Source organism: Dermacentor silvarum, chromosome 6, assembly GCF_013339745.2.
Source record: "Dermacentor silvarum isolate Dsil-2018 chromosome 6, BIME_Dsil_1.4, whole genome shotgun sequence".
Classification (NCBI taxonomy): Eukaryota; Metazoa; Arthropoda; class Arachnida; order Ixodida; family Ixodidae; genus Dermacentor; species Dermacentor silvarum.
Window position 1 is genome coordinate 161,383,725 of NC_051159.1, and position 26,957 is coordinate 161,410,681.

General features: G+C 45.1%; 2 protein-coding genes across 3 annotated transcripts in view; one reads left to right on the forward strand and one right to left on the reverse strand.

The window, feature by feature from the left end:
* Positions 1–3,027, reverse strand: part of LOC119456312 (aminopeptidase N-like) — an 83,520-nt gene extending 80,493 nt beyond the window's left edge. Inside the window, exon 1 of one of the 2 annotated variants that reach the window (XM_037718009.2) lies at positions 1,760–3,027. In XM_037718009.2, coding sequence (XP_037573937.1) covers positions 1,760–2,364 — 605 coding nt within the window. In that variant the 5' untranslated portion in view covers positions 2,365–3,027. The remainder of the gene's footprint in view (positions 1–1,759) is intronic. The other variant, XM_049669720.1, reaches the window with a different exon arrangement.
* LOC119456313 (uncharacterized) lies at positions 2,363–26,957 on the forward strand. Its single transcript, XM_049669170.1, has 5 exons — positions 2,363–2,664; positions 15,615–15,732; positions 23,248–23,415; positions 25,621–25,722; positions 26,802–26,957. The coding sequence occupies exons 1-5, from the start codon at positions 2,363–2,365 to the stop codon at positions 26,874–26,876; spliced, it is 765 nt and encodes a 254-aa protein (XP_049525127.1). The 3' UTR covers positions 26,877–26,957.

The following is a 26,957-nucleotide window of genomic DNA, read 5'->3' on the forward strand; positions in this document are numbered from 1 at the left end:
CACAGTTAGCGGACGCTCTAGATGAGATCGAAGGCTGTATACTCATTGTTTCCCTTTCACTTGCACCCAAAAACACGCTTCTTCCATTATATATACTATGCAACCAAATGTGACACCTGAAACACCTTCCCAAGTCGTTGGTTCTCTCCCTCCGCCAACTCCATCTATCAATTTCAAACTGTAATTCTGCCCGTACATACTATGTAACGCACATATGACTAACAATAATATAGCATCACCGGTCAAAGGCCACAATTGTAACGAGGTGACCTATATCACTCTTTACACAGCTGCCGACATCTTCCCGGCTGCCTGCAGCTGCGTCCGCTGTTCTGTAAGCGCACGAAAAAAGTAGGCAGCATGGAAGCTAAGATTCTTGTTCTGTTTGCAGATAAATTTTCATTACAATTTAACATCCTGATATGGTAGCGATCAGACAGACGCACTCGTGCATTAATCTGAGGTTATATGGGACAGAACTACAGTGAATAAGGGAGCTAGACGACAGCACACATTCTTAGTATAGTACAAGCGAATTCTGCCTATGACAACTTCCCCCATCCTTAGGAATTTACTGATCGACGAACTCCGATATTCTTTATACCACTTTTTTTTTTGCCTAAGCTCACCAGTGCCTTAATAAGCAGTGACAACGTGCATCGTTAACTGAATACCCATAGCTACGTATGTATGATCAGCATGCTTTTCAACCAACGGGCTTGCAAGTTGCAGCAAGTTGCACACACTGTGAGTTTCTTTAACTCAATGTGTGCTTATGCTTGCTTACACAGAGAACACTTATAAAGCCACTAGCAACAGCACCGGTGAAACTGCGGCATGCATATCAGCTACGAAACGAAATCAACTACTAAAGAGCACGTTCCTTAGCACGAAATCAGCCACAAAGTCTTCGAAGAAAAAGAAAACAGAATTGAAAATCACGCAGAGCATTGTGCTAACCAACACAGCTTCACGTGCAAAACTTGTCATGGGCAAAGAATCTACCATTTATTATCAGCAGTCAGGAAGCGCTTGATCTAGCCTAGATTCTTTACAGATCTATCTGGAAAGACGAATGTCGTATCAAAAAAAAAAGTGCACAAAATTTCACGGCCTATGCAACGTTGCCTCGGCACGAGCTGTCGGCGAAGTCTAGCCGAACACTGCATGCGACGTTGCAGCCTGTTTCAAACGAAGCCGGCGATCGCGAACGGAAACCGGTCGTTGAAATGAGCCTCGAGAATTTGGCGCACGCAAGTCCTTCTAGCTGCACCCAACGTCAACGCGCAAGCCAGCCGCGCTTTGAGGTCGACCGCGCGCTCATGACGAGCGAATGCAATCGTGGGAGAGCCTCGCAGCGTGGTTCAGACATTTAAACTTCCCGCGCCCGCGCGTGAACCACGGCGCGTAAGTTTAACTTGAGGAAGTGAAACCATGCCATTCACGCGTTGCCCCGGAAAACTTTCAGTAACTAGCCTTACAAGGATGTTTCCTCAAGATTTCGAAACTAGTGAGCTTGTAGAGGGCGCATACTTAAAGTACATGGTGTCCAAACGACTGAAACACAGTTGCTTTGAGGACGCGGATGTGCGCGATATTTGGATAGTCCAGTTTGCATTATGAGTTTGAACAGACGCAGAGCTTCGTGTCATGGCACGTGACGTAATTATACCAATAATATGACCCGCAAGTCCCGTGGAGCAAGAACTCTCCAGAGGACAAATTTGCTTCTGACGAGGGGTAAAACCACGGCGCTTACCTCTTGTGTCCCGAGGCGTCCACGTACGAGCTCCGGTAGAATCCCGCGAGATCGTCATTCAGGTGGCCGACAAAGTTCATCCTGATGGTATAGTTGGATCCCGCGTTGAGCGGCCTCTTCAGCTTGATAACGAGGAACTGGAGGCGCTTGTCCTCGTCGTACCTGTCGTGCTCCACGCGGGAGCCGCCGGCGGAGGCCGCATCGTTCACCGACACGTCCGACACGTTTAGGTCCTTGATGTGCAATGTCACGTTCGACGTCTCTGTCGCGCAGTGCACGAGGATCGCCACCGATCCGTTGAAGGTGAAGTTCCCATCTAGTCTAGGCGTCAGCTCGACGTCATAGTGGACCGGCACCAGCGACCGCGGAAGGCGCACGTTCTTGGGAGGGGAGGGCACGGGCTTGATCGGCTCGGCACCGCTCGCCGGGCCCTGATCGGCCCTTTCCGTGAGCAGTTTAGTAGAGATGCCGACGATGGCGAGTGCCGCCACAACCAGGATGACGCACACGGCGATGCATTTGTGCGACACGAACAGGCCGCGGTTCTTGTGCGAGACGTCGTCGCTCTTGTCCATGTCCAGGTACTCGGTGCTGCTGGGACTCATGGACAGAGGCGGGCCCCCCGCGCGGCGCCTTCGGCTGCTGCTGCGGCTGGGCTCCTGTAGGCCGTCTCGCGTGCCGTCGTCTTCGACGCCGGTGGTTGCTGCGCCGGTAACGGGCCCGTCCCGGCTCCCGGCCGCCGATCGATGGAACTGGCTGCTGCTGCTGCTGCCGACGGCCGCCGCTTCCCGCGCTTCGTCGTGCCCGCTGCCGCCGCGTGCCACGTGCCCCGCGCCAGAAGCCAATCCGCGTCCGCCGACCGGCTCGGGAACGTCACGCGGGAGCCGAAACAGCCGCTGCCAATGGTGCTGCTGCTCGCGGGACCGCTGCTGCTGCCTCCGTGTTCCTGGCACTCCCGGCGCCGAATAACCGACCTCGGGAGAGTCGCCGCACTCTTCGTCGTCGCTCTCCTCCCAGCGGGCTTCCTCCTCGGTCAGCTGATCTGGCGCCCAAATGAGCGGTTCACTCTCCACAACGTCACGGTCGTCGCCGCGAGAGCGCTGCTGCTTTGTCGACCACGCTGTTCTCCTCGCCACGCCGTCGTCCCGACAAGTGCGACATGTGCGTTCTCCGTAGGATATATATATAAAAACACAAGATGGATATTGTAAAGTCGCCGTTCGAACAATGGATTAGAAAGTTGGTCACAATAGATCGGACACGCCACCTCCGAATCCCGCGCAGCCTTGGGCGAGGACGATGACGTGTTATGCCGGAGTAATATCATCAGCCCGATACGTTCGCCTTGCCTGCTTCGTGGCGTTTTGTAGCTCGTCTCGCCGCCTCGCCTGACATCTGTTTAAACGAACTTGCCTGCCGTAAGGCGTGCGCCTTAGCATTTCTCTCTTTTACGTTTTCTTTATTATTACTTCCCCTTCCGTCAGCGAAGCGACGTGAAATGCGAGTCGTGCGCTGCGAAGGAAGCTGCACCTGTCGTTGTTCGGCGCAAAGGTCTCGCGGCCTGCGAGTGTCACCTCTTGACAAAAACCGGAGGTTACGGCCATTTCGTGCTCCCGCGCTGCTCCAGACGACCAACAAGGGAAAGAAATTGTCAGCTCTAGCACGTAAAATACCACCAGAAAGAACTCGACACTGGGCTTATCGGGCACAATATGCTCAGAAAGGCCAGACTCGAGTCGGTATCTGAGAATTTTATTCCATTGATTAAAGGACACTAAACTGAACATATAGATAGACATTACCACAGCACCATAATCAGACTGAGCTTCATGCTTTTAGTATCTTTTTTGTTTATTTTTCACATGCGCGTTACGCCAACACACTAGAATTGAAGGAAAAGATAGTAGAAAGAAGAAAAAAGAAAAATGCACTTTCTCGAACTCGGTGCGAACCTCCTTTTTACTGCCGCAACAACTCCAACCTCACGATCGCCGTGCTATCTCGAAACAATTATGACCATCACTTTTCGTGCGAGTTCGCTTTTTGTGCGTCTCATTTGGCATTGTTTTCCAATAGTTATGAAAACGATAAGTCCCCTCTTCAGCTGCAACAAGGAAAAAGCACCGTGTAACACCTTCAAGGAATCAAACGATTCGCTACAAAATATCCGAGAAAATCTTTCGACCACACCTTGAATAAGCGTGTGCGCAGGAAAACTTATCTTTCAGACTGTTGCGCAATTATATTAGCCGCCCGAGGATACGCGGTGGTCGTTGCAAGATACTTCCATATGTGAACTAATTACGAAGGCGGTGGTTATTTATCGCCGTGTTAGTCGCAATGACATTGAATCGCATGACATTGTATCTAGATGCATTACATTGCAGCTAAATACAATGGTTAGTCTCATTCAAGACTGCCGTTACTGGTTATATCTCTAGTTTTGGTCTTGAATAGAACTGCACAACTGGTTGTTTAAATATATGTATTTTTCGTCGATGTATCCAACAACTCTGTAATGCTCTCTTTGGGCCTTGAGGGTACTGACATAAATGAATGAATGAATGAATACAGCTTGCAGTGGGAAGGCTATATATTATGTACCAGTTGATGGGGCGAACATGTCCTGAGTTTTAAAAAAAAATGACTCGTAGGTCCAACTACAAAATGTAAAATGTGCTGAAGGTGACGGATTACGAAAGTCCGTGTTATTCCACTGCATGATTCACGAGCAGGCCCTGTCGTAAATACGATGAGATGAGGTGTGTACTAAAACTTGTTGTTTAAGCCGTTAACGTTATCAGGGGGACGTATGGACGATCACCATCGCCAATATTGTCCCTTTCGCGTGACGTAGTACACGGCACGTTGCATGATTCGAGCGGGTTAGCTCAACCAGGAAATCAGCTCATCCAGTATTGCTCAACCAGCCAATCAGCGCGCATTGAACTTGAAATCTCCACAATAAACCGTCCGAGAATACGTCTCTATAGGTCGCATGGGCTCAACTATACTGCCATTTCTGTGAATATCTGATGGAGACGGAATCTGAGTTAGTAGACCTAACGTATTACACGCCAGTCCGATGGGTGAGCTGCAGACAAGTTGTCTTGTTGCTCTAACCTTAGGGAAGAAAAGGAGAGTTATTGCACGGAAGGATGACTTCGAGCCACTACCGTCCAGTCACGAGTTGTTCTGGAAGTTGTCCTTTTGCGTCGGATTAATGGACCGCATGAATAATCGCAACGTGAAGCTACAAGTAGAGGCACACCTCATTCACGACCTGTACATGGACAAAAAGGCTTCAGGGCAAAACTGTGTTTTTTGAGACGCGGGTGTAAAATCGAAACTGGGAGCATTTACCCCACTGTTCAAAGTTCGGAGACTAATACGGCATTTCATACCCTATTTGCGACAAGAATCCTCCGCAATCTGCGTACACAAATAAGCAAGCGATTCTCTGACCTTGATGCGAACAAGGGGGAAATATAAATGTTTCGAAATTAATTTAATTCAGATTTGATGCACTGCCAGATTTCTTTCCATTAGAGGTAACTGAACGACAATCAAACGACATCTTAAAGTAGAAGTACAAAGAAGAAAATATAATGAAATTGTTTAATTATACAAGGCTCTATAACATTCCCCAAACTTCAATTCGGCCGCGGTTACATGTAAATTTTTGACACTGCCCACATTTGTGAGCAAGCTTTCTACAGAATGAAATATGTGAAGTCTAGATACAGGGTTAGTTGAACTGACGAACATCTGAGTTCTCTGCCATGGTCTACTGAACAAAAAACCATCAGGCCCAGCACTCACATTAATCCCCGTAGTCTCCTGCTTCCCCAATTGCACTATGTAATTATTGCAAATATGTGAATATGCTAATGTAAACGTGTGTGAACGTTTTCTTCCCTCCTGTTGCGATTGTATCCGTTCCGACTTTGCGCCATTCTGATAGTATAACACTCTTAAAATAAATTTAGAAAATAGTTAGTAAATGCATGCGTTTACTAGATTAATATGAATTTTACTACCTTATTTCTTACTAGTTCTCTACTAGCCAACGGTTAGTAAAGCTAGTGCTGCATTTTCTAGCCAGAAAGGTGTCTTAGTAGTTTTTGCTAAGTAACTACTAAGTCACTACTACCTTGTGGGGCCGTGGTCTAATAAACTGATTGTGACAGTATTATGCACAATTTATATAACCTGTAGTATTGCTCATTAGGTTGGACTAACAGCTATGTGCGACGTCGTAGCACAATTATAATCAGACAGAAGGCCATAAAAATAGGGTACAGAGTTTTGATTATTTATCTAAATACATAGGTGCACACCGGTGCAACATGTGTTCCCAAGAACTAGGGCTATAAATACTCTTTAAGTTAGTGTTCGAATACGTGTCGCGTAGCACCTTTGTCGTTGTTCTGTATGTGCTTTCTTTCGAATAAAACCGCTGACAACATGGACGAGAACGGAAGAAGACAGAACCAGCGCTGTCCTGTCGGTTCTTGCTTATCGTCCGTTGCTTGGTGGATCTACATAAGAAAAAAAAAATAGCACTTTGTTACTTGGAGACAATGTACATTACCGTAATGTCTTTGGTAAGCATTACCTATACCAGTAATCCTGCTTATATATAGCGAAATGACGCCGTTTATCTTTTTCTTTCATATGTATTATTTTACTTTATTATGTCTTTACAATATCAGCTACTTAATATTACAATGCAAGTGGCACTCTTAAATCGAATGGGCTCCATTGTATTGTTGGTAATTATATTTAAGTTGCGTTAGTAACTGCACTACCGAGGTAGTACTAAGTTAGTGCTTTTTCCTAGCTTCAGCCGGTAGTGAAAAGTACTAACTATAATTTTACTGCCTGCACTTACTAAGAAAGTATGGTGTTTTTGTGACAAGTAACGTGTTAGTATTTGGTTAGTGGATATGACAACCTCTGTTTTTCTAGAGTGTGCAGTGCATGTCGTAGTCAGCGGTCCCCATCGTTCTTAGTGCAAATATAAAGCCTTCGTAACTATGTTCAACTTGAATGCGTTAGCATTAGGAGTGTCAAAGTGGAAAAACGTATATGTGTGAAGTGTGGAAAGCCGGTCACGTGGTATGGGTAGAGAGGGGACGAGTGCTTAGAAGTGCGTGCGTGCGCCTCCTCAAACGTAATGCTAACGTCGGCACTTCTGATGGCATTTATGTTCGATGTTTTCAGTGCCACAACCGTGCAATGTGGCTGTTATGTAAATAGAGAATTCCCCAAAATAGCTTACTTGTAACCACCTGCCAGAAAATGTTTCTTTCTTTTTTCTTTTTTGATAACACTTGGAAACCTGCGATGAAAGACTTACTTTTTAGAACTTTCATATTGGATCTGTCGGGATTAATTTTTCAACCGAGTTACTCGGCTCAACCACGAAGAAGATGCTTGTGAGCACCTGACTGTGAGAACATTGATTAGGTCGTCTTCTTAAGGAGTAAGCTAGATATTTCATACTCCAATAATTGTAGTTCACAAATAGCCCACCCGCAAAATACAGCAGTCAAGGTTGGATGTTTACCATCACAAATGTTTGCCTGTCATCACAAATGTTTGCCTGCCATCACAGATGTTTGCCTTTCAAATGAGAAGTGGTATAATATTTTGAAGTCTCATTTTATTAAAATAAGCCTGTACAGCAGCCTACACGAGTTGTCCTTTCTGGCAACTCTTAAAACGTAAACATTGTGAAGGATAAAATAGCAGAATACAGAGAGCAGGATGAAACAATACGAGCGCTCTTTGTCCTGTGTATGGCGGTATTCTATTCTTGACAGTGCTGCACCAACTGGCCTACACTTCTACAATACTGACACGCAAACACGGTGCCAAAAAAGGAACACGGCTTCGTAGGAATACCGGAGCTGCTGTCACGACACATCAGCAAAACAAAGAACCCTTTATAAAGAAATGTGACGGCTCCCAGACAACATCAACGTATTGCAGATATCTGCTTGGTGCAGATAGATTCAGAGTAAACAAGTAAAAGAAAAAGAAAGAAGAAAAACTGCGTGCTAGTGGGCAATGTGAACAAGCTTATTTGCCACCACCAATGTTTAACGCTATTTCAAATCGATATACCCACAGAGCCTTAGCCGTAAAAGCAAAATTCTAATGCCAAAATATTATTTTGCTCCTTTTCTGAACGTTATGCCAGAAGGCCCACGTAACTAATTATAATAAGAATTTTTTTAAATAAAGCACGACGATTATTTGGAATCAATTTTTTGTCGACGTGCGGTGTCATTACTTACGTTTACTAATTTCTTTTCAATATTCTTTATTTAGTTATTTATTGCCTGGTCCTCGACACCGCCATTGGTAGCCAATCTGGCTTGTAGCCTATAGCCGGTGCGTCGCAAAACCATGTGTACAGCAGGAAAGTTGGTCAGTTCTACTGCAAGTTTTTGCAAGTCTCCTTTTCTTTTTGTCTTTTTCTGTCTTCGTTCTCAAGGTTGTGGTGACATATGGTTTTCGTAACGCTCCTGTTTAGGATATCAGTACTTCAATTTCGAAATAAAATTGAGTTGAAAGTAATTGCCTTGTTTCGGTCGTTCCACTTCCAGCTCGTATTCTCCGTGTTTCTCTACGCTTCTCATTCAAATTCAATATAAACGACAAACAAGGCCACATTGTTACCCTTATCCACGGCTCAAGTTCGGTCCGGAAATAATAAACCAATTAACGTACTGGGCATACATTCCAAAGTAATCGCTGCCGCTCGCGTATAGATTCGAGATTGTACGACACGATTCGCACCGCATAAGCAATCTGATTAAACACGCCCATCTCGCTATCGAATCCGGTGACAACGTTCACGAAGTTTTCGACACAGCAAGCATGTTTTTCGCCGAGCTATGCCTTCGTAACAGTGATAACCCGGTGAAAGTGGTCAGCGGCAAAAAGTAAAACAATGTCCGAGTTGTCAATATGCAGAAAAGTATCAAGCGAATGCGCTGCCGCTGGCCTTTAATCCATTTCCACAAAATGGCCGAAGCGATTTCACAGCTGTTGCGAAATCACAAAGCCGCATTACATCCTTGGTGTAAGATGTTTTCGTGATCTCTCAGGTGCTTCCCGCATTCAACCATTGCTCGAGTAGTTCGAGTGCCAATCGCTTCCGTGTAGGAATAAATCTCACGAGCGCGCTATGCACAGAACGCCGGCAATCCATAAAGCGTCACCATACAGCTGATAAAAAAAAAAAGGGGGGGGGGGGGGGGGGGGGACCCATGAGAGCAGCAAGACGTAGGGGGCTGTTTTATGACCTACGTACATGCCACCCATGTCATGATAATCACGTCATGACATATCGTTTATGTTTGTCATACACTCTTGTCATACTATGCCAATTTTGGTACATACCAAGTTAACGAAATGACCATGAGAGCACGAAGACCTATACGGCGGCGGCTAGACATAGATACTCTCAGCGGCAGATGTTCGCCAAGAAATGCTTAGCATTTAAAAATACGATGGGCCGGCAACATAATTTTTTTCGCTGCATTTCGAGGTTAAGCTATCGGCTTGCCACGAATGAAGAACCGTACAGCGCAGTGCATTGCGAGCTTTGTGTGGTGAGGATTATTATTATTATTATTATTATTATTATTATTATTATTATTATTATTATTATTATTATTATTATTATTATTATTATTATTATTATTATTATTATTATTATTATTATTATTATTCTCTTACATCTAGTTCTGTGTTGTTTCATGAAAATCTGATCAGCGAATGTCTCAAACGCTTGAAGCCTTCCCTATCCTGCGGCCGTGATGGCATACCCTCCGCAATTTTAAAAGCTTACGGCAGTATATTTGCCCCAGTATTGACATCTATATTTAATAACTCTCTGAATACTTCCACTTTCCCTCACATGTGGAAAACTGCTCGTGTTTTTCCTGTATTTAAGTCTGGCTGTAAAACCGATGTCTCAAATTATCGCCCAATTTCTCTTCTTTGTGCCACGTCTAAGATTTTTGAGCTTGCTCTTCAAAACATATCGTCTTTTACTGTGAAGAACGCATTGATCCCGAATCAGCATGGATTCTTCACCCGCCGCTCCACTATCACAAATCTCACAAGTTCCCTGACCAAGATCTCCTCGCCGGTACTCCAAAGGGGACAAGTTTACACCATATATTGTGACCTCAGCAAAGCTTTTGATGTGGTCAGCCACTCACTGCTTCTGATCAAGCTTACACACTTTGGTGTTGAATGTCAATTGTAAATCTCTTGCGGAGTTATCTTATTGATAGATCATGTTATGTTAACGTCAATGGCCAAACGTCTTCTTCTTACTTTGCAACTAGCGGCGTCCCTCAGGAATTACTATTGGGAGCGCATCTTTTTTTTTAATTTATATTAATGACGTTCTTTCTGCCATTCGGCATTCTTCATTGCTTCTATATATAAGCCGATGACATAAAGATTTTTAAGGCAATTCACACTGTTGATGACTGTCGCATCCTGCAGTCTGACCTGCTTTCTTTTTCTAAATGGTGCACAGATAATAACCTAACCTTGAATGCTGTTAAAACCAAAGTCATGATTTCCGACCCGCAAAACAACACGCATTTCTTTTTCTTATTCGATAGATTCTGTACCATTGTGTAGGGTCCGTGAGATCAATGATCTCGGTGTACTTTTTGACACAATCCTTACACTTTTCAGCTCGCACTAAAGGCGTTGCAATGCGGGGTATGCGCACTCTTGGCTCTGTTTGCAGACTATCAAGATAATTCAATTCTCCTAGACCGTTCCGCGAGTTGTACACAACAATCTGTCTTCCTCAACTCGAATACGCGTCGGTCGTCTGGAACGGCATCTCTAGATCCAACAGTGACGTTATAGATCGGGTCCAGAAAACGTTTCCAAGCATATATTATCACCGCTTTGCTAGCACGGACGCTGGACCTTGCTCTATAGCACTGTAGGGTTATTGTCATTGCCATTACTTCGCTGCCGACATAATCGTGCTGACCTTCTGTTTCTTTTCGAACTCCTTCACGGTATCCTCATGTGCCCCGAACTCCTCAGTTGTATCATGTTTCGTATTCCGCGCAAGGTCACTAGAGAACACAAACATTTCCATGTTGCTGACTGTCACAACCCCAACACTCAACCGTCTTCAGAATACAGAGTCTTTATAACGTCCACTTTCATGACCTTGATATTTTTCACAACTCGCTGTCATTATTCTGTTCTGAGCTTTGCGTTGTTGTCTCTTAGTTTCACATATTGTTCAACTTCCCTTCTCCTCCTTTTTCTTATGCATGCATTTTGCGCCTTGTTACATGTATGTGCATTTTATCTTCAAGATTGTTATTTTTTATTCAGTGTTTTTTTTTACTGATATTCCCTTGCTGTATTTCTTTGTCTATGTATACGTGCGCTAGCACTTAGACCTTATGGTTGTTCCTGGGTGCGATAAATAAATGAGTGATTGATTGATTGGTCGTCATTATTATTATTGTTGTTGCAGACATAAAAATTATCAGTGGCTTAGTTCGGCTATGCCAGGATATACGTAGCGTGAACTAAGTCGGCCACATCGTTCAGAACCGGTAGACCTGGTGGCATGGGCGGGTAACGATACCCATTGGTAACGCTAAAGAGTGGAATCTTCTGCTTAACGAGAAAGATCTTGCACGATGTACAAACCCGCCCCACTGTTTCACCTCACTCATATGGCGCCGATAAACTCAATGTTTCACGCATGGCACTACGTACCGGCGTCAAGTCTTTCATGTGCCACAGTCTTTCACACACGTCACACACATATCCAAACGGATTGTTTACGAAGTCCGTCTCGAAGGTCCGAGTCGCAATGGCGCTTTCGCAAAGTTTCACCGTATAGTCAGTCAATCGGCGAGCCTTGACGTCATCGACGGCGTCTTGTTGTTGCTGCTGTTGAGATGGTCGGGCACGTCTCTCAGCCTCCTGGCGACGCCGCTTTGCTAGACGTTCCTCCCTTTGCTCCGGTGTCTCCGCAGCACTTTTAGCCTTCTTCTGTTCGTTCTTCCTACGCTCAACCGCCAATTTCCAGGCAACTACTTCGGGATCCGATGAGTTAAGCTTCTCCGCTCTTCTGCGCCGCTGAGCAGCAATTTCGCTCTCCTTCTCCATGGCTATACCACACTGGCAAACGACCAGCGCAAACGATCATCCAAACGCCCAGCGCCGTGTAACGTCGCTGCTCCTCGCGCATGCGCATCACGGCTCTCCAGGAGCCACGCGAAACTGCTCAACCTCGGCCAGTGTAGCTCACACTACAAAACAATCAGAGATTAAAAAGATAACTAGCTGGAAACTGCCACCTTGAAGGGCACAACGCCTGTTGGCGCTAGAAGGAAAAAAGCAGATAGAAAAATAATTGTGAGGTGAAGGAGAGGAGATAGATGAAAAGGAAGAGGGCATAGTGAGTGGAGAAAAATGGGAGAACAAGAAAAATGGTGAAGAACGACTGAAGCATATAACATCGACGTGTGTCACACACTCATCGGGCGGCACTTAACATCTGGCAAATGGTGCACAGATTAGCATAAAAATTATAGGAATGTAAAAGCGCTTTAAGAAGAGAAGAAAATTAGAAAAAGAAAACTTAGCTGCGTCGATCTATTCTGCATTTCAGTGACATCGTTAGCGGCTTTCTAATCAATGTCATAGATTCCGGAATATTCGCCTAATATGCTTCTGACACCATTCCTGAAGTTCCATAGCCTTCCGGCTAGATTCAACCAGCTTGAATGAAGGATCCTCGGATGTCTGCAAAATTGTATGCAAGGCTAACGCGACTTGGTCGCTAGAGTACTTCTTGCGACGCTGTTTGTGGTCGATTTACCGGATAAGAAGAATCTTTTCAGAAGAAAAAAAATCACCGTTTACTACCGCGCTGATGCTTCTTTTTTTTTCTTTTTCTGAAACCAACACACGTTGCTTCGTAAGCATCGCGCTTAACAGCCTAAAATATATTTATGGCTTTGCATATATACGCGCGTGATCGGCTTTTGAAAGACGACTTCCTATTTTTTTTTTTTTTTTATTAGTGTCCTCACATTCGGCCTTACACTGTCGGTACCTTCTTTTGCTGTCCCATAATACCGTTAGCATAGTCTGATACCATATTCAGTTGGCTGGTTGGCTTGTTCCAAGTGGCATGACCCAACCCACTACGGGGATTACATGCCAATTAAATCGTGCAATGGCTACGTTCGTCACTTCGTTGACTTATCCCTGCCCCAAATTTTCTTATTGTTCCAGTAGACCCCAGTCCCTGCCCTACTTTCGAGCAATGGGAGGCCACCCCTCGCAGCGATGACCCTGACCTTGTCAGGTCATCGGTCGGGACCCTGGAAGCGAAGGAAACCAGAGCAGCGGATGGACCAGGCTGCCCTGCCATTCGACTCGCACAATTTTCATGTCGAATAAAAAAAATGTTTTCAATAAATAGCGCCCTCTACTTCGCCAATCACCCGTCGCGCGTATGTACCAATGTCTGGGATCACCATCATCATCATCGTCACTTACCGCGCGTGCCTTGCAAACCCTTCCTGATAGGCGTCGCCGTGCATTCTTAAGAGAACGAAGAAGAAGAAGCTACGCCTTCCAGATCAGATTGCGAAGGAGCAGAAATGAACGCGATAAGGTAAGATTTACATGCATGTCTTCTTTCTTTCCGGTCTTTTCTTTTTAGTAGATTAGCAGATAATTTGTATTGTTATCGAAGGTAATTACAGTACTGCATTACGCGCAATGGTGTTAAAAATCCCATCATTACCACTATCGTGTGTCGCGGTTTCCTTAACCTTTCCTTGTTTCTTTCAATCCCTCATCCAATTCCTATTTCCCCGTGTAGGGTAGCCAAATGGACATTCGTCTGGTTCACTTACCTTGTGTTCCTTGTTTTCTCTCTCTCCCTTCTGAACTGCAAGCTGAGCAGCTCTGTAATTCTATGTCGTTATACCGCATGACGGCCCTCAGGATACGATATCATTTGCGTGGAATTTTCCAACCGAGAACACAAAACATTATCGAAAAATTACCAACCCTTCCATTACCGGAAAATGGGGGTAAGCGAAGCTTGTCGTGTGTTCCTTCGGTGTTCCTTGGAACAAATTGCACTGACGAGTACCACGCTAACCTCGAACCACAACCGTAACGCGCACTGGAACTAGTCAGGTTGAGAAACTCGCGTTGAAACCTGGCCGTCGCACCGGGGAAGTTGGCGCTAGCGTTGCCGAGGCGTGCCCCTCCTTTGTCGGGTCCCTGGAGGGGAAGACGACTCTGACATTCGGCCTCAACATTGCACTCCCGCAACTTGGGATCAGCGGCTCATCGCTGACGTTTCGCCTGGGCTTCGAAAGCCCTCAGGCTAGAGCCGGCACGTCGACGACGAGCCCTTTCCCGAGTGAGTTCGCGGCGCCGTTGCTCAAACGCAGCCTGCTCCTCGGCGGAACGCACCGGTCGACGAGACTGATCTGAGGCGAGGGAAGCACGGCGGAGCGCGCGTCAATCCCCGTTCCTTCCCTTTCCCTCCCCGTGACACACCAAACGACCCTGATCGGCCGCGCGCGGGACGCGATCCGGCGCCGGCGCAGCTGGAACAGCTGCTCTACATTGGGAGCAGCGTTTTATTTATTTTCTTGCGTGAACGCCAACGCCACCGAAACTTGTGAGCGTATACAAGCTTCGCTTGAAAACCGTTTTACAAATACTTCTGTCAGCGTGGCTCAGCCAGTGAGACGTTTGGCTGCTAATACGTAGCCGTGAGCTCGGTTCCTGGTCACGGCGGGCGCACTCTAACGTGGCCACTGGCCAGAATGCACAAAACGCTCGTACATAGTGGTTTTGGTTCTTATTAAAGAACCGAAACGACACGGCAGTGCTTCCTGCGCTGCAGAATGCTTCGCTCCACAGCGGTTTGCCGAAATCTTGCCGATAATTTCAGACGATTTGCTTGGGCAACGTCGCCGATCAGAGCTGAAGGCAATGGATCTCAAAGAATAAACGAGCGCGAAAAACGAAGCAATATCATGATCATATGAGTGTAGAGGACGAACTCTGGGTTTAAGCCGCAGTTGCAAGACAATATTTTGGCCTATCCCGTTCTCTGCTGTTTGCGTTGGGTCTTTATTTTTGTCCTCCGATTTACTCATTTACCTCATTGAAGCTTGATTGTTGGCACAGTTAACTATCAGTTCATAACTTCATTGCTTTGCCCAACGGTAGTTTTTCTTCTTTGTCATTATTACGCACTATTTATCCAGATTATTACTCCTATTTCAATATATCTAGCTTCTTAACACTGTCGTGGCACCTGTGGTAAGAATATGTCTTGCAAACTCAAACAAACAGGTGCAGCCTCTCGTTCACCTGAATGTCAAGGCGGTGTGAAAGATACGGCAAAACAATATATCAAGAGCAGCATAAGTGTGGGAAGATTATAATGGCACTTCTTGCTTAAAGAAAGGGAAACTGTTTTATGGGGTATCTTGGGGAGCTCAGTTTAGAAAAAGCTTCACAACATGGTGCTTACATACATATATTGAATAATTCAAATCACCTTGTGCCTGTCAAAAAATTTATAAATTATTTTAACTTTTCAACGTCCCTTTCGTAGTCTATCTTACAATCTCTTTAATTATATTTTTCTCAGTAAGCTTCGGCGCGTGGAAGAGTTATGTACCACAGGCTGAAAATTTAGCTAAAGAGTTCCCGCTTACCATTTTTCGCCGTTTAATTGCAACATGCCGGTATCGTTTCAAACTGTCTGTATTTGTTATGCTGCGCGCAGCCTCACCGACGAGTTTCTCGTGGACCGGCACTCAGCCGTGGACGAGACCTTCGGCCAGTTGCACCTCAACACCCACTACGTGCTCTCGGTCAACGGCTTCCTCAACGCACTGCAGGTGGTACGTGCCTTACATAGCTATACAAGCTTCCTCTTATACGCTTACAGTCATTCCTCCTACAAACCCCATTGTATTTTCATTTTTTGCCCTAGACCTTTTTCCAGTGGTGGCCTAGGTCACACGGAAAGGAAGCGCACGTTTATTTACGAATACTCATAGACGTTACCGGGTTTAGTAGCGGCTGAAAGGGTCACCACTCCCGCCGGGCACCAAACCGCGCTCTACAGGCACGCAGTCTATAACTCCTTATTGAGCTCCAGTGTAGTGGTTTGTAATACACAACGAAATAAACCTTTTGTCAAATCATACTCCAAGAACAATGGCCCGCTTTTTTTTTTGTGCGATCTACCTGCTCGTCCCTTAACACCATGTTGCTCAGAAACAGGAAGGACAAGGTGGAGGAAGGGGGGAAACAGTTCATGAATGGATTTAAATATGGGATATATCCATATACGGGATGTCCCAGCTAACTTTAGCTAAGCTGTTCAACGGAAAAAAAGATTAAAAAAAAAAACATCGTGCAAGACATGATTTAAGACCTATGGTGTTCATACACCAGAGAAACACCGTAGGTCTTAGAATTGTATCTTGCACCGTGTTTATAGTTTTCTTTTTCTTCGTTACACAGCTTGGCTGAACTTAGCTGGGACACACTGTATATGTATATATGGATATGCCGCACAAAGGCGTTGCCAGTATACCCTTTATTCTTAGCGTGAATAAAGGATCACTGCATGTGGTAAAGTTAAACGAAGCCCGTGTATATAGCGGGCTCTTACCGCATATCTATAGATCCTGACAGTTCGGCAAGATGAGAGAATTTGTGCTCACGATCGAGACAATCTGAGTGCCAGAGCCGCTAGAAAGCGGCGACGTGGCTCCTCTTGGTCACGTGTGCACAGCATGCCCTATAGATGTGCACCCGAACCCGCAAGAAATAGACGTGGTGACTACAGTGCGCTCTATGCGTCAGTAATATGCTGGCAAAGCAGATAAGTTGGTGACTCTGGCTCAGTTTCGGCGACAAATGCTGAAACTAATGATGACGATAAGTTCAAGTAGTGAGCAATTTATTTCTCGAACCACTGTGTGCAGGGTATTCTTGACGTGACAATAAATAAATAAATAAATAAATAAATAAATAAATAAATAAATAAATAAATAAATAAATAAATAAATAAATAAATAAATAAATAATGAGTTTTCCTTCTCTCCCTGCACGCATATTGTCTTTTTCATTCCTTTGCAGCTCAATTAACCAATCAATGTATTTCTGTTCCACGTTCGGTCAGTCTTGTCACTAGACAAAGTGGTCCACACTATTGTTTAACCAGGCTTCCCTCTTTTCTGACGTTTTCCTGACTCAAGGACAAACTATTGTTTTAAATTGCGATCGTCTTCGCAGGTTTTGTTTGCAAACATTCCAATTCTTATTAAGGTCCACTTTGGAACGACTCCAGCTGAAATACAAAGCGAGCGCCTGGCATTAATGATCTGCTTTATGCTGATAATAGGCATAGAGAATTAAAGAAACATAGAAGGAGATGGTAGGCGAACGGGAGTGCGTAATGCGACGTATACCACTAAAAATTAAAAAAGGATATTGCAGACAACCAACATTTACGCATTTCTGCCCGTCGCGAGCAGTTCTAACCGTTCACCCGTTGCTGACTTTCAAACGCCCAAGCTGCCAGCAAGGGTACCGAGCGCTTAACGCTCGCATTGTTCCGACCTAAAGAGGGCGATTCTATTTCCACGAGTGTCCAACCAAGATTTTTAATTGCGTGCTGTGAGCGGCGGGTGGAGCATCATCATCATCATCATTATCAGCCTATATTTTCTGTCCACTGCAGGACGAAGGCCTCTCCCTGCGATCTCCAATTACCCCTGTCTTGCGCTAGCGTATTCCAACTTGCACCTGCAAATTTCCTAACTTCATCATCCCATCTGGTTTTCTGCCGACCTCGACTGCGCTTCCCTAGTGGTCCACCGGTTGTCCATCCTACGCATTACATGGCCTGTCCAGCTCCATTTATTCCGCATAATGTCAACTAGAATATCGGCTATCCCCGTTTGTTCTCTGATCCACATCACTCTCTTCCTGTCTCTTAACGTTAGTCCTAAGATTTTTGGTTCCATCGCTCTTTGTGCGGTCCTTAACTTGTTTTCGAGCTTCTTTGTTAACCTCCAAGTTTCTGCCCTATATGTTAGCACCGGTAGAATGCAATGATTGTACACTTTTCTTTTCAACGACAGTGGTAAGCTCCCAGTCAGGATTTGGCAATGCCTGCCGTATGCACTCCAACCGAATTTTATTCTTCTGTAAATTTCTTTCTCGTGATCAGGGTCCCCTGCGAGTAATTGGCCTAGATAAACGTACTCCTTTACAGACTCTAGAGGCTGACTGGCGATCCTGAATTCTTGTTCCCTCGCCAGGCTATTGAACATTATCTTTGTCTTCTGCATATTCATCTTCAACCCAATTCTTACACTTTCTCGATTAAGGTCCTCAATCATTTGCTGTAATTCGTCTCCATTGTTGCTGAATATGACAATGTCATCTGCAAACCGAAGGTTGCTGAGATATTCGCCGTTGATCCTCACTCCTAAGCCTTTCCAGTCTAAGAGCTTGAATACTTCTTCTAAGCATGCAGTTAATAGCATTGAAGAGATTGTGCCTCCTTGCCTGACCCCTTTCTTGATAGGTAACGTTCTTCTACTTTTCTTGTGGAGAACCAAGGTAGCTGTGGAATCCTTGCAGATGTTTGCCAAGATATTCACGTATGCCTCCTGTACTCCATGATTACGCAATGCCTCTATGACTGCTGGTATCTCTACTGAATCAAATGCCTTTTCATAATCTATGAAAGCCATATAGAGAGGTTGATTGTACTCCGCAGATTTCTCGATTACCTGATTGATGACATTGATATGGTCCATCGTAGAATATCCCTTCCTGAAGCCAGCTTGTTCGCTTGGTTGGCTGAAGTCAAGTGTTGCCCTGATTCTATTGGAAATTATCTTGGTGAATATTTTATACAACACTCAAAGCAAGCTAATGGGTCTATAATACTTCAATTCTTTAACGTCTCCCTTCTAATGGATTAGCATAATGTTGGCGTTCCTCCGGCTCTCTGGTACATTTGAAGTTGTGAGGCATTGCGTATAAAAGGCCGCAAGCTTTTCAAGCATGATATCTCCTCCATCTTTGATTAAATCTACTCTTATTCCATCTTCTCCAGCAGCTTTTCCCCTGGTCATGTCTTTCAAGGCCCTTCTAACTTCATCGCTAGTTATAGAAGGAGCATCTGTATCCGGTTCGTTACTATTTCGAATGAAAGTAGCTTGGCTGTTTTGGGCACTGTACAGGTCAGTAGAGAATTCTTCCGCTGCTTTTACTACGTCATCGAAATTGCTGATGATATTACCATGCTTATCTTTCAGTTCATACATCTTGCCTTGTCCTATGCCAAGCTTTCTTCTTACTGATTTAACGCTGCGTCCATATTTTACGGCTTCCTTAATCTTTCCCACGTTATAATTTCGAATATCCCTTACTTTCTTCTTGTTGATCAGTTTTGACAGTTCAGCAAATTCTATCTGATCTCTTGAGTTGGACATTTTCATGTTTTATCGTTTCTTTACTAGGTCCTTTGTTTCTTGGGAGAGCTTACCTACCGGTTACCTTGGTGCCTTACCTCCCACTTCAATTGCTGCTTCTGAGATCAACCTAGTTACGGTTTCATTCATTACCTCTATGTTGTCTTTATCTTCCTTTTCTAAAGCTGCATATTTGTTCGCGAGCACCAGCCTGAATGGTCTGCTTTTACCTTTACTGCCTCTAGGTTGGCCTGTTTCTTCTTGACTAATTTCACTCTTTCTCTCTTCAAATTGATAGAAATCCTATACCTCACTAACCTGTGGTCACTGCACTTTACCTTACCTAACACTTCTACATCCTGCACTTTGCTTGGATCGGCAGAGAGTACCAAATCTATTTCATTCCTTGTTTCCTCATTAGGGCTTTTCCAGGTCCACTTCCTGTTGCTGCGCTTCCTGAAGAAGGTACTCATTATTTGGAGCCTATTCCTTTCCGCGAATTCTACCAACATCTCTCCTCTTGCATTCCTAAAATCGATGCCGTAGTTGCCAATTGCTTGCTCACCAACCTGCCTTTTCCCCACTTTTGCATTGAAGTCGCCCATGCATAATGCTGGAGCATAATGCACGCAGCTCTACGCAGTCGCCCATGCGTGGAGCATAATGGGCGTCATTTCGCTTCCGACACACATCGGTAGTGCTGCGAGAAATCTGGGCAAGTTTCACTCTGGAGACCACGATGTACTGTCTGTCTGAGGTGTGCACATTAGAATAAGAAAGAAAGAAAGAAAGAAAGAAAGAAAGAAAGAAAGAAAGAAAGAAAGAAAGAAAGAAAGAAAGAAAGAAAGAAAGAAAGAAAGAAAGAAAGAAAGAAAGAAAGAAAGAATCTGCGACTTTCTTTTTGCACGCGTATAGAGCTATTTGCAAACATGGCGTTTTGCTATAAAATCTCTCATGTTGTAATATACAAATCACCGTGTCATAATCTTTGGTGCGTTGCATGGGAACTAAAGGCCAAGCTGTAAAGTCGCTTTACGAATTTTGATTGACCACACCTCCCCTCTCACCTCTTGGCTTCGTCGTTCTGGGCGTCCCCTTTCCCCCCTCTTTCAGAAAAATTGCTAAATGAAATATACTGAGACAAAAAGAAGAAAACAGAAAGAAAGGAAGAAGCAACACCGCACAGCAGGCTTTCCTAAAACTACAAAATGGGCATCGTTTTGCTTCCGCAAAGTGTCGCTGGTATTTTGCTGATGCCCACTCCGCTGCAAATCGCAAATCCTCACACGCGGAAGCGAAAGCTAGAGTGCTGATGCAAAAGCACGCCATAACGATCGTTCATAAAACGACGTGGTGGTGTGATCGCGACGACGGCGTAGCGAGAACACTTCTGATATAGAGGGATTCACGAGGACTTCGACTGAGTGCAGCATCCATGGCTATGACATACTTCCGCCACGTTGCGGTGATATTCAAGGCTACATTGTGTTTTTTTTTTCTTGAACGTTACCCTGTAAGTACATGTACAGACATACTCGCGCGCGCACACGCACCAGACTTGTACGCGTTGCTCTTCTTGCACCGTTATCTCCGCGCGCACGTTGCTTTCTATCAGCTCAAAGTACATTGCGAAACGTGCGAAACGTTTAGGCCCTGCATGCATCGTTTTCTTCGCTCATTTTGAAACTGGATAGAGATTAACTTTATTTTACAAACGGCACTTTGTCCTAGCTGTCGTCGCAGGTAAAGCATATCATGTGTTACTGTGAGGTCGGGAAAGCCCCTGGATGTGCTGGATGTGCAGCTCGAGAAATCACCAGAGCACGAGTCTAGGTGTCCTGGTGGAACAGAGGTCTCGTAGCGCTTCAGATGTAAGCCAATAAGTGAATCAAAGAAAAGCTCTCAGTGAATCAAATAAATGCAAAGCTTGATGTAGCTTCCATTAATTCAGTAAAGCGCCTTCCTTTTTTGATAAGTAGCTTGTGGCATTGCAGCACCTTTTTTTTTTCTTTCTGGTAGATACAACAAGGTGTCCTTGGCGTAAAGCATCACACAGTGTTTATCCTTCGAAGCGTCATGAGAAAGAAACGGAAGCCGTCCTTGAGACACGTGCGCATAGATGGAAAGCAGAAGGAAAACATTGGGAAACGCTGCTGTGACTTTGACTCTGCATGTTCGCCTCGCAATTCAGCTGCTTTAAAAAAAAATGCAACCTCGTCTTGCGATGCCCTTCTCAAAAGCCAAAGCAAACACTGCGACGGGTATACCGAGAAATTTGCTATGCAATGCCGCTGCAGCGGCAAGATTGGTTGCACCGCTTTTGCGGTTACAGTGGGCAAAGCCACCTTAAACTGGCTTCCAGCAAATATTTGTTTGATCCCTTGCAGCGTGACAAAGCGGCCGGGCAAAGCCGGATTTGCATGGCCACGGTAACGTGTACTACCGATGACCACGGCTCGAAGTAAAGAATAGAATCTTGTAAATGCGCACAAACTCATAGAATGTTACCTGACTCTGTAGAGGCACCCCTTCGGAGGACCGAAAAGTTTTGCACCGGGTCGGCATGAATGTCTCGCCCTTGGCATCTTTCGTGAGCATCTTTCGCAGAAGATATAAAATTGATAGTCAGTTAAGTATCCTTACGTGATTTGAATGTGAAAGCATTGACTTCTCTAATTAATTGGTTTCGTACATGATACGTGTTGCAATGCATTGTCACGTGTCCTTCACAACTATACCTTAATCCACCTTGTTCTAATTTGTACCAACCTTAATCCACCTTAATTCCCTTTACTATAATTTGTACCACCTTGATCTATCTTAATCCTCCTTGCTCTAACTTGTACGAACCTTAGTTCAACTTAATCCCCATTAATTCACCTTCATTCACTTTACTTCACCTTAATTCCCTTTACTCCACCTTAAGTCACCTTAATTTAGGTCACCTTGTTCTAACTTTAATTAACTTGACTTCACTCTAAATTCGCCTCAATTCACTTTAAAGCACATTAATTCTTCATAACTGCTACTAATTAACGTTCTTACACCATTTACTATCTTCTGTATTACTACTGATGTCATGCAATACGCTGATGACGTCCCATTGATTTTTGGTACCACCCGTTGAGGACAACGCCGGCTTTTCTGCCTCATGGGACATATCATGCTTTCGCAGTAATAAAACGCCACACGTTGTGCATCAGTGGGTGAAATTGCGGACCATGTGTCCCGACATATAGTAACACGGTGGAATCTCATTGATACGATTCTGTATAATACGTTTTGTTCTTTACCTGGCCAATGTCTTATAGGAACAATGTATTTCGGACGATACGATTTTCGGATGATACGATTTTCGGATGATACATTTTATTTTCCAGTTCCCGTGAAGATCGTATCAGCGAGATTCCACTGTATTCAGTTCGAAATGTGTCATGCACAGATAATCGCTTTTCACGTTTTCCTTGAATGCCATCGTGTAGAACACTATGGATATGAGACACGGAGGAACAGCACACGAAACTCAATTGTTTTCTCCAATTTGCGGATTCAGTTTAGATGATGCATGAATAACTTTGTGCGCCGTATGAAGCAAACCCCCTTCATTTTCTCTCCCCCTCAGGTGCATTGTCGTCGCCTACACCCTCATTTGCCCATGTTTTTATGGCTGCAAATATGCTCCATATGAAGTTCTATAGGCTAGGGAAGAGAAAGATCGTTGCAAAATACGTTTCTCCACGAAACATATATTTAAGGTGTATTACTAAATAGTAAGTGGGAGTAGTCGAAAGCATTTGTCAAACAATAGGTTGTCCAGATAGTATCGCATAGAACCATGGCCAAAGAAAGCCTATGCATCAGGGTCCATTGTGAATATCTCACGTTCCCTTGCCATATTATCCCTTCGTCATTCAGTTGGCAGGCCTGGGCAACTTCTTCACGTACATGATCTTCGGCGTGGGCTCCAAGTCGCAGCACTTCCTGTACGCCTGCTGCTTCGGCTACTCGGTCAACGGGCTCCACTTCCTGGTCACGGGGCTCAGCTCGCAGCACGTCGCTGAAGTACTGCCCATCACCATCTACGTGAGTGCTCTGGCCATTTGAACTGGAATACTGTCTTCCTGCGCTCAAAAACCACATATTTATAAACGAAGTAGGCACGCTGTCACAAAAGAAAATTATAATCTAGGGTTTTATGTGCCAAAGCACGATCTGATTATGACGCATGCCGTAGTGGAGGGCTCCGAATTAATTTTGACCAGCTGGAGTTCTGTAACGTGTACCTATATCTAAGTACACGACCGCTTTTGCATTCCGCCCCCATCGAAATGCGGGAGCCGCGGCCGGGATCGAGCCCGCGACCAAGTGCTTAGCAACGCAACGCCATCGCCGCTGGGCTACCACGACGCGTGACACTACGACGGAGGCGTAATTTAGAATGTAGGCAAAACGTGCAAGTGCGCGCTTGCTTCTGATTATCTTAAATAAAATTTACCATATGTATACCATACCCTTCACTTCTGCTAGAAATCTTAAAGGTGTCCTCATTAGAAGCGCAATAATTTTTATTGCGATAGCAATTATATTGTCACGTAGTATAGTGACGGTGAAGCAAACAGTCGTAAAACTGTGTATGACGAAACTGGTTGTTTATTGGGCGAACCTGTGCCCACAAAAGCAAGCTATGTATACACTCAAAGCACAACGATAGCTACGAACACAGTCGGCGATCGTCGAAAATCTGATCAGCGGCGAAACGCGTCGGCTTTTATACCCGAGTCATCGAAGGTTCCAGATTAATCCCTGATGCCCGCGGGTCTTCCAGAAAGTTCTAGACAATTCGCGTCGGTCATACAATCAGATAACATAAGCGTCGGTGAAAACAGGCAACCGAAAGAAGCATCGATAACGTTCTAGAAACTCCCGATACAGGCGCGTCCTGCGCCGAGCGATAACGTTTAACATTTGTTAGCCGGTGGAAAGCGGCCACCGGTGAAAGATAAACATGTATACGTGTCAATATGGACACTCTAAGCGAGTTTATGCCATCGCCATCACCGTGATGTTCCGTATAAAGTCCAAGGGCGATAGCATCGTCGCCATACGATGTGTGTGCGAGTGAAAGCGTGCAAAGGTGAGCCGACGATGGCGACTCGATCTCGCACGCGCAAGGGAGGAAAATGGGGAGGAAGCGCGCCGTTTTCCGTCGCGCGCAAGGCGCCGGGATGAGTCCCGGGAGGGATGAGGGGGGGTGATAGTGGGGGTGGGGGTGGGGGGGGGGGGGGCGTTTTACTTCGGCGGCTGCTGCGTATGGCGCGGCTGCGCGGGCCCTAGCTTGAAAGAGATATGCGATGGGGACAGAGTGCACCAAGTGCTGATAGCTTCGTGCGCGCTGTGTTCTCGCCGCTTAGTTCGCGTTGAAGCGAGAGGCGGCACGAAGGTCAATTTGCTCGCTGCTGCTGCCGCGCACCCTCACCCCAGCGTCTCGACAACGAGTTTCCGCGTTCATCGAGTGAGATGTACTCATATGTGCTTTCGCGCGCGTGGCACCATGCTTGTTAACTTAGTAAGCAAATGTTTACACGTTTACACGGCCGATAGAACTACTATCCTTACTTCGTAAGCTATATACAAATTTGCTATCACAATCGATGCTTCGCCTTTCGGGCGAAACTGCGATTTTTTTATATATTAAGGCAAACGTTCAAGCGCAATGAAGCGACGCGGCCCGCACGCACGATAACTTCAACAAATGAATTTAATCTGAACGGGGTATAAAAACACAGGGAAGGAGATGGTGTTCATGATTTCTTCAGCGATAGAATGTAACGTCCCAATAAATACATAGGGGCTATGGAGGACGTTGTAGTGGAGCGCTCCTAATTAATTTTGACCACCGGGGTTTCTTGAACGTGCACCAAGTGTTCGGTACTTGAGCGTTCTAGCATTCTGCCACCATCGCAATGCGTTGTATGGAACTCGTCAGATGTCCAAACTCTCCGTCTGTGATTTGTGTTATGGCTCCTCAAGGGTTTAACCTTCTCTTATAAGGTCGAAATTCAAGGCTTGTTGAAAACTTTTAAGTTACGAATCTGCATCGTAGTTGGTGACGTTGCAAACGTCCTGAGATACTGCTCATTGCTTCCATTTTCTCAAGGCCATGGCCTTAGGTCGTACTCACGCAGGCAGCAGTGGCCTCCGAGACTGAGCAACGCGAGCGTGATCTCCGAGGCCATTTCACGATCTTGAATCGAAGCCTTGCTAATAAATGCAACTGTTCTGGCGCAGTACAAGGTGTTCCAGGCGAGCGCGATGAGCATGTACTTCCTGGGGTCGGTGGCCGTGATGACGTACGACCTCCCCAACATGCCTGACTCCTTCTGTGGAATGGTAAGTCCTCGGTAGGCTCAATTTTTGCGCCTAGTATGTAGACAGACTCGGATAAATGCAACGGATACTAATGAGCACCACCTTTAGAATGGCAGGACCCCTTTTCTGACGAGTCACTGTAGCATGCTACATGTGCATGCCCCACCATTCGTTTTAAAAAGGAATGAAAGTGTACTACTGGCCCCAGTATAGCTATAGTGAAACTATCTTGATGTCATAGTTATTCTTTATTTGCTTCTCATGTTGCTCTTTCGCAATATTCAATTCAATTATTATAATTTGCGTTTGAGTGTACGAGACATTCGAAGCTGTGAATGTTCTAGAAGGCTTTCCCTGGATCACAAATAAGTGAAAGGTTAATGTTCGGTAATGTTAGCGCATCAGAGCGACACCAATCAAAAGTTAAGTATAGGACGTTGAACTGCACTTAATATACCTCTAAAAAAACATATCCCCTTTCATGTTCTTCGAAATTTGGCAGCCTTGTGTAATGAACGGTCGGCCGGTAAACATTATACGAAATTTGAAGCTCTTTGACGACAAAATGAACTGACTGTTCGGATTGTCATTAACCGGGTATTTAGTTTCTTTTAATCGCGCCGATCGTCAAGATGGTGTTTTGACACGGTGCGTAGCTTTGCCTAATAGCACTGTATGTCATATATAGCCTCAAAAGTTCTCATTTAGCGAACAGTTTGAACATCATAGGTCGGAATACTCAATGAGGAAGGAGGTGAGTGGATTCGTGAGCATGAACAGGAATATATATGTGAATTAGTGCCGGTGAGTGAAAGTGAAGGTGACTTTGAACGAGAGCGTGTTCTGGTGAGTATGACTGGGCGCAAGCAGGAACGTAAATATCGACGAGTGTGAGTGCACGTGAGTGTGAGTACATAGCCTGCAGAAAGAAAGAAAAAATTGTGAGTGTGAGTGAGCACCCACTTATTTTGCCGACCTGTGAGTTTTATCCTTCTACGTAGCCCATAGTATAGCTGTTAATACTAACGATGGCCATGATGACTTCTGTAACTTGCGTGCCAAAGTCATTCTAAACCTGCCCGTCCCTGACTTCTTTTCAGGCCACAGGAATGTTCACCGGCCTGCTTCACCTGGTGCACCTCATCTACGTTTTGATCTACGTACCATCACCATGATATCGCTAGCTTCTACCCATATGCATATTTCACGCGCGCAATCTCGCTTCATTTCTTTTAGTACTGAATGTCATTAAACTA